This window comes from Podarcis muralis, chromosome 12 (assembly GCF_964188315.1).
Source record: "Podarcis muralis chromosome 12, rPodMur119.hap1.1, whole genome shotgun sequence".
Taxonomy (NCBI): Eukaryota; Metazoa; Chordata; class Lepidosauria; order Squamata; family Lacertidae; genus Podarcis; species Podarcis muralis.
In genome coordinates, this window is record NC_135666.1 from 5,858,281 (window position 1) to 5,869,529 (window position 11,249).

At 48.3% G+C, this 11,249-nt stretch overlaps 1 protein-coding gene across 1 annotated transcript in view; it reads right to left on the bottom strand.

The window, feature by feature from the left end:
* PTH1R (parathyroid hormone 1 receptor) overlaps positions 1-9,283 on the bottom strand; it is a 144,767-nt gene extending 135,484 nt beyond the window's left edge. The window contains exon 1 of the mRNA XM_028749813.2: positions 7,187-9,283. Within this exon, the coding sequence (XP_028605646.1) occupies positions 7,187-7,261 (75 nt within the window). The 5' untranslated portion in view covers positions 7,262-9,283. The remainder of the gene's footprint in view (positions 1-7,186) is intronic.
* Between the last annotated feature and the right edge of the window lie 1,966 nt (positions 9,284-11,249).

The window sequence follows — 11,249 nt, forward strand, 5'->3', positions numbered from 1 at the left end:
GGCAGAATGCCGCAGACAAACTACAGCCTCCGGTATTAGAACCATGAAGTGTGAGATGCTAGGATCGACTCTGTCTGCAGGCAGAGGTTGTTGCTGTTTAAGTGTTGCATGCAGAAGATACCAGGTTAAATTCCTAGCATCTTCAGGTAGGGCTCGGAAAACCTCTTACCTTGAAAACTCTGCCAGTCAGTTAAGACACTATTGAGCTAGAGGGACTAACAGGGCAAATTCCTATGTCCCTGTGACTTCTTCCTGGGAGATCACAGCTGACCAGTTTGATCCTATACAGTGCTAAAGGTAAAAGTAAAGGGACCCCTGACCATTAGGTCCAGTTGTGGCCGACTGGGGTTGTGGCGCTCATCTCGCTTTACTGGCCGAGGGAGCCGGCATACAGCTTCCGGGTCATGTGGCCAGCATGACTAAGCCGCTTCTGGCAAACCAGAGCAGTGCACGGAAATGCCGTTTACCTTCCTGCCGGAGCGGTACCTATTTATCTACTTGCACTTTGACGTGCTTTCAAACTGCTAGGTTGGCAGGAGCTGGGACCGAGCAACGGGAGCTCACCCCGTCGTGGGGATTTGAACCGCCGACCTTCTGATCCGCAAGTCCTAGGCTCTGTGGTTTAACCCACAGCACCACCCACGTCCCTATACAGTGGTACCTCGGGTTAAGACCTTAATTCGTTTGGAGGTCCATTCTTAACCTGAAACTGTTCTTAACCTGAGGTACCACTTTAGCTAATGGGGCCTCCTGCTGCCGCTGCACGATTTCTGTTCTCATCCTAAAGCAAAGTTCTTAACCGAGGTACTATTTCTGGGTTAGCGGAGTCTGTAACCTGAGGCGTCTGTAACTTGAAGCGTCTGTAACCCGAGGCACCACTATATATATTTACTCAGACCTTGTGTTCAGCCCCCCCAAAATTGTGTGTCCTGGGCTACACCCCCCCCAAATTTCTTCTTCTTCTTTGGCGATCCCTCGTAGCCGAGTAAGATTGCCTTCCATAAACACAGTTTTAACAGTGAGTCTGTAAGTGACTGTGGAGGCCAATTCTGGATCCACACGTCCTTCCACAGTGGAGACATTGGTTTCTGGGTGGGAGTTGATCAAGGTGTGGATTTGCTAAACGTGCCTCCCTCTTAGCACATTTCTCCCTTGCGTCCTGAGTTCGAGTGTCTTCAAAGCCCATGACACCTTTGGGAAAGGCTGTTCTCCGATTGGAGTGCTCGCAGGCCAGTGTTTCCCAGTTATCGGTGTTTATAAACACCGACAAGTGTTATAAACCTCTCCAATACTCTGCCCCTGGCCCAACTTGACTGGAATCTCTCAGCAGGTCCTTGAAAAATTAAAGAAGACCAACCCAGAAAATTTCTAGGGTATTTGGGAGGAAAATAAGCCCCCTTGTAATGACCGCCACTTTCCACAAGAAAGGAACAGCAGTAAACCATAATTGAAATGCGCAAAGCATGCAGTTGCAGAACATCAAAAATGTGTGATTGTAAGTGTGGGAGGAGGGAAAGCAATGCACATGAATTCAATGGGGCAGCACAGTGTCTCTTCACCACTACAATAGTTGTAGATCGTAGATCATCACGCTTCTCTTGCTTTTGTAACCAGTTTCGCTGCAAACCAGGCTGCTCCTTGTGCCTCCAGAAAGTTTTAGGAATATAAGGATTGCATCCGTGTCTCTCTAATGAATTGTGAAGGACCCCTCTGGACTACATAGCACAACTGCCTGGAAAATACAGTGGTACCTCGGGTTACATACGCTTCAGGTTACACACGCTTCAGGTTACACACTGCGCTAACGCAGTAATAGTTCTTCAGGTTACGAACAGAAATTGTGCACTGGCGGTGCAGTGGCAGCAGGAGGCCCCATTAGCTAAAGTGGTGCTTCAGGTTAAGAACAGTTTCAGGTTAAGAACAGACCTCCGGAACGAATTAAGTACTTAACCTGAGGTACCACTGTAATAATAATCATGAGCCCGGCTGCTAGATCAAGCAAATGACCTATTAGGACTGGGCGTTATTTGGTTTTCAGCATTGTGATATACAGTGGTACCTCAGGTTGCATTCGCTTCAGGTTACAGACTCCGCTAACCCAGAAATAGTGCCTCGGGTTAAGAACTTTGCTTCAGGATGAGAACAGAAATCGTGCTCCATTAGCTAATCGAGGCCCCATTAGCTAAAGTGGTGCTTCAGGTTAAGAACAGTTTCAGGTTAAGAACGGACCTTCGGAACGAATTAAGTACTTAACCCGAGATACCACTGTATCACCAGCTAAACATCACAATATACCGATAAATCACGATGTCTGAAATAAGGATGGAGCTATGTAGAGGTACTGGCTGGCCTCACCGTTCTCCCCACACTGATTTTTGCACAACACACACATTTTTTAATATATATTGTCGGGTCAAAAATGATGGAACGGGTATCACGATATGGACTTCAAACCGGTTTTGGACGACATACGGATACATCGTCCTGTCCTACAGCCCCTCCAACCCGACATTTTGTCCCCAGTGGTCAGCTAGATGTCTAGGAAAAGCCCACAAACAGAACCTCAGCAGGACAGCAACTCTCCCCACTTGCGAGCCCCAGAAACTGATGTCCGCAGTGGGGTAAGAACATAGGCACTGTGGCGAGAAGCCACAGAGAGTCTTCTCCACGTCCTTCTTAAAGCCATCTCACTTGGTTTCCATAACTACATCTGGCTGTGGACGAATGTCATAATTCTACTCTGCAATGTGGTGGGAAACTGCTTCCTTCTGTCTGTCCAGAATCTCACAACCATCACAGCTTCGCTGACTGCCTTCCTTCCCTGAGAGTTGGAGAAAAACTTTTCTCTGCATCGGGCAAAATTGCGTACAAACAGCTCTCACCGCCACGCAGAGTTGCATACACTTCTAGCACAATTCCCTCTTTTCTTAGCTGCAAAAGCCTCGGGTGTTTCAGCTGCTGCTCAGAGGGAGAAGATGCTTGCCTTTTTCTGCACCTTTCCCAGGTCTACAAGGGCGAAACGTTTCTGTGCGCAACTTGCAGTTTCCTTGCTCTCTCTGTTTCCTGCGTTTTCTTCGCTCCCAGCCCTGCACTCCTTCCTCTGTAGCTCACACCGCTCATCCCAAATCGGCCTCCCCTTTCTCTCCGCAAACTGCTACCATTTCCCAAGCTTAGTTCCCACTGTTCCACAAGATTAGCCAAATCTCTCGCACCTCTGCGCACCTCTCCAAACAGTAAGTATCGCAAGGTCCTATTCTGGTGAAAGAACGCCATCCTGAATTGAAAGAAAGTTTTAAAAGGATTCTAATATGAATTACACATGCTCTCAGGGATACCGTATATGCCTTGAATACCTAGCCTCAAGATATGGAGAGTCCTGCAGTTTTTTTTGTGGGAGGATAAAATAAGATTTCCCTTCAAACAGCGAAGTACGCAGCAGTTTTTCTCTCTCCACATTTCCACAATTAAATATATATATTTATGGGTAATTAATCCAGATCTCCTTTCTGATGATGGCTGGATAAATTTTGATGGCACTCGGTGCAATTTTTTTATCATTTAAAACATCATACACTCTTTTACACCTTCAGCACTAATTTATAAGTCACACACCAGGAAGAATTTTGCTAAGTTACCAATGCCGTCCTGTACGTGTCTGCTTAAAAATAAACCCTGTTGTGCACAATGAGACCTAGTACCGTGTTAAATGTGCATAGGACCTAGAAAGGTTTCCGATGAAAGAGGCTGGAGATTAAAGGTCCGCACCATCAATAGCGTGATGAGTTAGTGGGTGCTGAGCACCCTAAATTCCTGGGTCTAGAAGGTGTTAGAATTTTATTAAGGCTTCGGGTGTTAAAACTGTATTAAGCTGTGTACTGGACACTTCTAAATCCTCTGGAATCAGCTTGTGTTTAAAGCTAATTAAACCAGTGTAAGGAGATAGCCTGCGGTATGCCATTAGCACAACAGAGGATCAAAGGAATTATGGCAAATGCGTGGGGCCAACAGCTTGCAGTAGCAATGTCAGCTAGAAGCTTAGAGAGTTTAGGAGCGATGTAACACAGAGGTAAGGGATGTGGGTGATGCTGTGGGTTAAACCACAGAGCCTAGGACTTGCCGATCAGAAGGTCAGCAGTTCTAATCCCCGCGACGGGGTGAGCGCCCATTGCTCGGTCCCTGTTCCTGCCAACCTAGCAGTTCGAAAGCACGTCAAAGTGCAAGTAGATAAATAGGTACCACTCCGGCGGGAAGGGAAACGGCGTTTCCGTGCACTGCTCTGGTTTGCCAGAAGCGGCTTAGTCATGCTGGCCACATGACCCAGAAGCTGTATGCCGGCTCCCTCGGCCAGTAAAGCGAGATGAGCGCCGCAACCCCAGAGTCAGTCACGACTGGACCTAATGGTCAGAGGTTCCTTTACCCTTTACCTTTAACGCAGAGGTAAAGTAACAAGCTGCAGGAAAAAGTCAGAAAGCACAAGGGCTGGTGCCTGTCTGAATCCAGGGCTGTGTCTATGGGAGAACCAAGACTCCGCTGTGCAGCCTTCCATCGTGGGCTCAGGGTGCATATGTGTGTAAACAAACCACATATCAAAAAGACACCACAAACTCCACTGTGCCCCATTTCCAAAAGGAAACACGCGTCCTGAGTAAGTTCACCTGGAACTCCTGACATCCCAAACTGCTCAGAGATTAGGGTAGCAGGCAACAATATGTTCTAGCTGCATGTGTGAATGTATATATTTAGACACACATGCTAGTCAAAGTCTGAGATTTAGTGAATGCTGACAAAGGTTGTCAGCGCCTACAAGAAATGCATTTCCTATTCTTTGCAAAGAAGGAGGGCATACTGTGAAGCGAGGATTTCAAACACCAGAAAGATAAAGCCCCAGAGGCTATGGGATCTCTTTTCTCAGAAAAAGGTGGGCACAGCTTTCTCTCGGGAAAGTTTCAGGTGAGAGGTAAGGCCATCATTTTTTTCAGAGAGCTGAAAGTGATCATCTTTTTAAAAAAATTATTCGTTGGGTTTCTAGGTTGCTCCCTGGCCATTCACCCAAAGGTGCTTGCAAAACATCTCCTGCGATATAAAATAAGCCATCATTAAAACCAGCAATTTGCAGAGCATTTTCCTAGCGGTATAAAGGTTTTCTCAAAACAAAAGCCTTCTTCAAAATGGATCGTTTGGGGCTAACCTTCCGGAGGTGCCCAAATGTGTTAACTTTTGCTGGGCAAGGAAGTTCTAAATGTAGGGGAACAACCAAGCATTACTGCCCCGGAATATATGCAGAGACATCATTGCCCCAAACATACAGAGCTCCCGCTGCCGGCAATTATAAACACATTTAATTTGCCTGTAAATTCTGGAGCAAACTGGTATTTAAAATATAGTCCCCTGCAATAACTGCCTGTCAGAGGTAACACCAGGATGAGCCTGCTAAGACTATGGGCAACAATTCTTCTCCCCTATGATCATCAAATATGCCTTTTATATATATAAAAAATCCCATTGCCTCTTTTCAGACACAGGTCTAGGATGTCCTGCTTAGGGAGACGAGATCGAATGAAGCAAACCCAGAAGCAGTGATTTCTATCCCTGTGACCGTACGGGTCAAAAGGATTCTGGAGCAGAGCTTGAGTTTAATACCAGGGAGAAGATGCTTCTTTGCAAAACAGTACCCAGGTGTGTTTCCCCCCACTTCCACCTTTAACAGTATAGTGCTACAGGGGTACATTGCAGTATCTATATTTGATGAGTGGTAATGACATTCTCACTGCTCAGCAGGTTGATACCAGGGGATAACCTACTGGTGGCTTTGCGATACGGGCTAGATTCCTATCGTGTGCTGTTAAGCACTTGGTGATTTTTTTCAGCTGTAGCAGAATTCTTACAACCCTCCTGCTTCCTTCTCCAGCTTTCAGATCCGGTGCAGATGCGTGGCAGAAATCCCACCACCCTGGGAAGGCAGATGAGCAACATATCCACTGCCTGAGGTCTTTTTTTGAACAAGAGATACTACGGATCAAACCCGTTTGCAGAGCGTGTTCTCTACCGCTGAACTACGGCCTGTCTGCAACCTTTCAAGGTGGATTTGCTCTTGCAACCTGATCCTATTTAGCATGTTCCGTTGGATCCAGCGGGACTTATTTTCTGTACAAGTCCTACCCTATACGTGGTTACTCAGGACTAAGTCCCATGGTGTTCTGGGAGATGTACTCCCCAAGAAATGACTTTCAGGCTGCAGGCTGAGTACCAGGTCTCCCATCTGCAAAACGAACCAGCCTTGCAGGGTGGTTGTGAAGACTGGCCATAATGTGCTTTTTAAAAAAAGTAAAATTATTGAGAAGATCAAAACCCCTTGGCTGTCAGACACGGGAACAGCAAAATACACATTTAACACATATTCGCGATAGACTTTTGTTCTGGACAGCAAACAGATCCTTAAAGTCTTTCGAAATGTACCATGAATGGCAAGGCCAGCAAATCCCGCAAGCATTTCTCCATCTTTCCAAAAGTTTAGTGAACTTTAAAGGGGCAGCTGGTGGTTCTCAGCAGAAGGCAAGGATGGAGCCCAGAAAGTCAAGTTTCTACCCCCAGATTCAGCTGCCGCTACCATTCCAACTTTCAAAACTGAAAAGCGAAATAAGCCTCCTTTTCCATCTCTATGAAAGTTGCTGCTGTCAATTGCGTCTAGGGTAGGAAACACGAAACATTTACAGCTGGTGTCTCCTGTCGGAACAGCTTCAGCTATGCACAGACTTTCAAGTGACACCGGACAGAAGGAAAGAGGTGAAAAATTGCAGGTATAGGGAGCCAAAGGTGTCCTGTTTGATAGCAGCTTACTCACAAAGGTTGTTTTATTATTATTACTTTTAAAAGGATGGTGCTGGGCATCTGTATATGGAAGCTGTTTGTGGGGAAAGAACGGTTCTGTTATTTCACAGTGGAAACCACCGACGCCAAGCAATTCAGACACGCTTGTAAATAGCAACCAACAAAAATATGCATTTAGCAGAGTTTGGGTTTTTTTTCGTTGTTTAAAGGCAGGGCAAAGTTGTTGGTTTTTTTTACACAGCTCACGTCGTTAGTCAGAAAGGAAATTGCTCCTGTCGTTGGAAACAATTGCTCAAAAAGGGAGCCTGCCAAAAGAGGAAGAAAACATAGAAAGAAACTTTAAACCTGTGTGACTTACCAGCCCGAAGACGGAACTAAGCACCGTGCAGCATATGACCAGACCCAAGCTGTGGTACATCAGATAGGATCCCATAGCCAAACAGAGACTATCTGCAACATCCAAGAAGTCTCCAGCAGGCTGGACTGTCCGGTAATCCTGTCGCCGTGTTCCTTGAGTTACTGGCAGACCCCAGTTTGTTGATGGGGGTTTAGGGCTTCAGGGGGGAAAGGTGGGGCGAGGTGGCAGAGTTAGCCCCAAAGGCAGGAGGCGAGGAAGAACAGTTCTTTGCCTCGCTTTCTCATGACTGAAGAGTTTCAAAGGGGTCGGAAGAGGCAAAGCGAGGAGCAGTGCATGGAACGGGGGGTGCTGAGCGCCCCAAGAAGACACAGCCTCAGTCCCTGGTGGCAGGGCCTTCTGCCTGAACGCATCTGTCCCCTGGCTGACAAATCACATCCATATGTCAAAACTGCTATTCCGTTTCCCTTTTCTCCCCCCCCCCCTCAAGAGGCAGTGGGAAGTTCAAACCATTTCTTTGTCAAACACAAACACACTCTCTCAGAAGGGGCGGGGGGGGGAAGGGGTGGAGGGGAGGGGTTGGGGGAGTTGTAAAGTGGGGTGGGGGTGGAGAGGAGGAGGGAAAGAGCTTGAAACCACTAGGTTTATTTTTAGCAGCAGTGATTTTGTCGAGCAGGTCTCTAAAGTCTGTTAAATAGAGGGGGGGGGGGAGGAAATCTCTTCTGGAGTTTTTGCAGAAAACAAGCACAAAAAGTAAGCTCGGTTTCCGTAAGGGAGCCTGAAATCTTTTGCTTTTCCCGCTCCCAGTTCAGAATTACGTGCTGTTTCCAAAAGCAAACAAGCCCGGGTCGCTTTGTGGAGGAACAGCTCCGATGCGCCTCGCCTGGCTCTCGAGTCTCTCAATCATAAATACCTTCGTGCTTTCTCCTTCTCCATCTCCTCTCTTTACTTTGCAGAGCTTCCAAATTTTTTTAAAAAGGGGGGGGGGACCCCCGCCGCCGATTGAATGAAGCGTGGAAACGTGGAGTAGGCTGAAGGGTTTCCTTTTAAAAGGCGCCTGGCGGTCTTGCAGCTTTTTTCCCTTTCCTTTTTCTGGGCAGTAGAAAAGAAGGGGGGCAGAAATCCCTCCAGACCCTCTCTCTGCCCCGCGATCCACAAACCTGCAAGAACTCCGAACCGGTTCCTCCGGCGTCTCTCAGCAGCGCAATCGGCGACGAGGCGGAAAAGGGCTGTTAACGCGGAGAGAGAGATAGAAAAAGTGGTGGCTCTCGCGTTCCTGCTCGCTCCTCGCCTCGCCTGCCGCTGCTGCTGTTGGCCGCTGGATCGACTTGCAGCCTCCTTTCTCGAAATGAACACGCTGACAGTCTGTTTACTTCCACATCCACAGAGAAGGGGAGGTGTGCATTTCTCTCTTTTTTTGCGGAAAGCCGAGAGCCCGTTTCCATTAGGCGGCGGCGAGCAAAAGCGCACGGCGTCCGCGCCAGCCAGGGCGCATCTTTGCCCAAGGAAAAGCCGGAGGTCGCCAGAAACTCTTCAGAGGCCGCCGTGCGCTCCTTTTTTTTCCTGCGGAGAAAGATCCCAGGCATTCAATTCAAGTCTCTCTCTCTCTCTCCACGCCCCTTCTGCTCCCCTCTGTTGGAACTGACCAGCTTCGTCCGCTCCCTCGAGCAACAGCGCTTGTCCAATTGTATCCAGCGGGATGCGTAAAATCCGCCAGACCCAAATCGATTTCTCCAACGCAGGCCGAGGGGAGCCCCCGTGTTGGGGAGGGGAAGGGACGGCGGGGGGGGGGGCGGTCCCGATCCCGTGCAGGTTTACGCGGGAGTAAGCCCCGCGCTCATGTAAGCGTGCTTAGGGATTGCAGAGCCGTGCCAAGGAGTGCGTTACGGTCTTTTCCCGGCAGCTCAACATTACAAGAAAAATTGCTAGTGTGGCATCAGAAACTGAACCCGAGGGAAGTTATTCTCCGCCGCGCGCGGTGGATGGACTTTTTGCGGGACGCAGTGCGCTTAAAATGGCCCGAGGCTGTGCGCTTTCACTCGGGAGTAAGTCTCGCCGGATCCGACGGGGTTTACTACGAGGTAAGCGTGCACAGGGTGTGTGCAGTTGGACATCTGTATTCCTACCTATGCATGCTTACTCGGGACTGCTGGGGGGGGGGGGGCTTCCTCGCAAGTAATTGCATCAATGGAACCGGAGCGTTATAGCCCGGGTCTAATAGTGTGTTTACTCATACGTAAGCGCCACTAAGTTCAGCACGGGCTCGTTTCCAGCTTAACTGCAGTGCATACAAACTGGCAACTTTAAGCGCGTTTGCTCGGAAGGAAGCCCCAGCGTTTGCAGTGGGACTTACTCCCAGAAAGTGAATACATGGGATTTTGGCAATGATGCGTTGAAAACTCTCCGTTATCTTTTTTTTTCGGGGGAGGGGGGACTTAGCATTTTTGAGAATGGGCGAGACAGGATTGAGCACTACGTGAGCTCTGCAGGAATCTCCACGGCTGCTATCTTCCTCAGAGTAGACCCATTGACATCAGCGGCCACGGCTCACTGAATAGGCCCCTACATTTTCAATGGGTCTACTCTAAGTTGTTGTTTTTTTAAAGCAGAGTTGGACGCCACCCTAAGTCCATCTTGAAAAAGCAAAATTATTATTGAGAGTTTAAATAGCTCCAGATCGGCTTGAATGGGGCGCCTTCAGCAGACTTTATGAAAAGGGTCTCTCTCCATCCCAGGCTCTGAGAGGGAAGACTTCCTGTAAAAGAGGGAGAGAGGACGGCTGCTAACACAACCTCCTTCTCTGAGGCTCCCAAGGAAGAGATGTGTGTGCGTAACCAGGAGCCAGCTATAAAAGCCCCCAGCCGGTGGGGATGGCCCCCATTGGCGGCCTGCGCCCACCACGTGACCCGCAGGCAGGCAACCGCAAGGCTGGAATGGCCACACCCCTCACCCACCCCCTCCCCTCCTCCTCCTCCTCCTCCTTCTCTAGGTGGGAGGGGAAGCGGTTGCTGCTGCTGGAAGTTGCAGCTTTTGCCCGTGACTCAAATCCTTGGATTGGCGTGAGGAGAAATATATTAAATTCCTGCATTGCAGGCGGTTGGACTGGACCAGGGGCGGATTTACGTATAAGCTAAATAAGGTACACTGGTGTACCTCGGGTTACATACGCTTCAGGTTACAGATGCTTCAGGTTACAGACTCTGCTAACCCAGAAATATTACCTCGGGTTAAGAACTTTGCTTCAGGATGAGAACAGAAATCGTGCTGCAGCGGCAGCAGGAGACTATATTTAAGAGAACACTGTAAACAACTAAAAACTTTGGCAGGATTTGAGTAATGCTTGTACAGTGGTGCCCCGCAAGATGAATGCCTCGCAAGACGAAAAACTCGCTAGACGAAAGGGTTTTCCATTTTTTGAGTCGTTCCGCAAGACGAATTTCCCTATGGGCTTGCTTCGCAAGATGAAACTTCTTGCGAGTTCTTGCGAGTTCGTTTCCTTTTTCTTAAAGCCACTAAGCCGTTAATAGCCGCTAAGCCGCTAATAGCTGCTAAGCCGCTAATAGCCGTGCTTCGCAAGACGAAAAAACCGCAAGACGAAGAGACTCACGGAACGGATTAATTTCGTCTTGCGAGGCACCACTGTAATGCATTGCGCGGCAGCAGCAAGAGGCCCCATTAGCTAAAGTGGTGCTTCAGGTTAAGAACAGTTTCAGGTTAAGTATGGACCTCTGGAATGAATTAAGTACTTAACCCGAGGTACCACTGTACATTATGAATTTTCCCCATTCCTTCTTAAAATTCTTCTCTTCCTGGTTTCTGGTTTTCCCAGTCAGTTTTGCCATTTCAGCATAATCCATCATCTTCATCGTCCATTCCACTCTGGCTGGAATTTTGTCTTCTTTCCATTTATGGGCCAGTAGTATCCTCGCTGATGTCGTCACATACATGAAAAGTCGTTTCTGCACCCTTGGAATCTCTGTAACCAGAAAGCTTCTGTTTTTTTCCACAAATGTTATTTTGTAAATCATTTCCCAGAATGCTTTAGTTATCTTGCACGTCCACCACA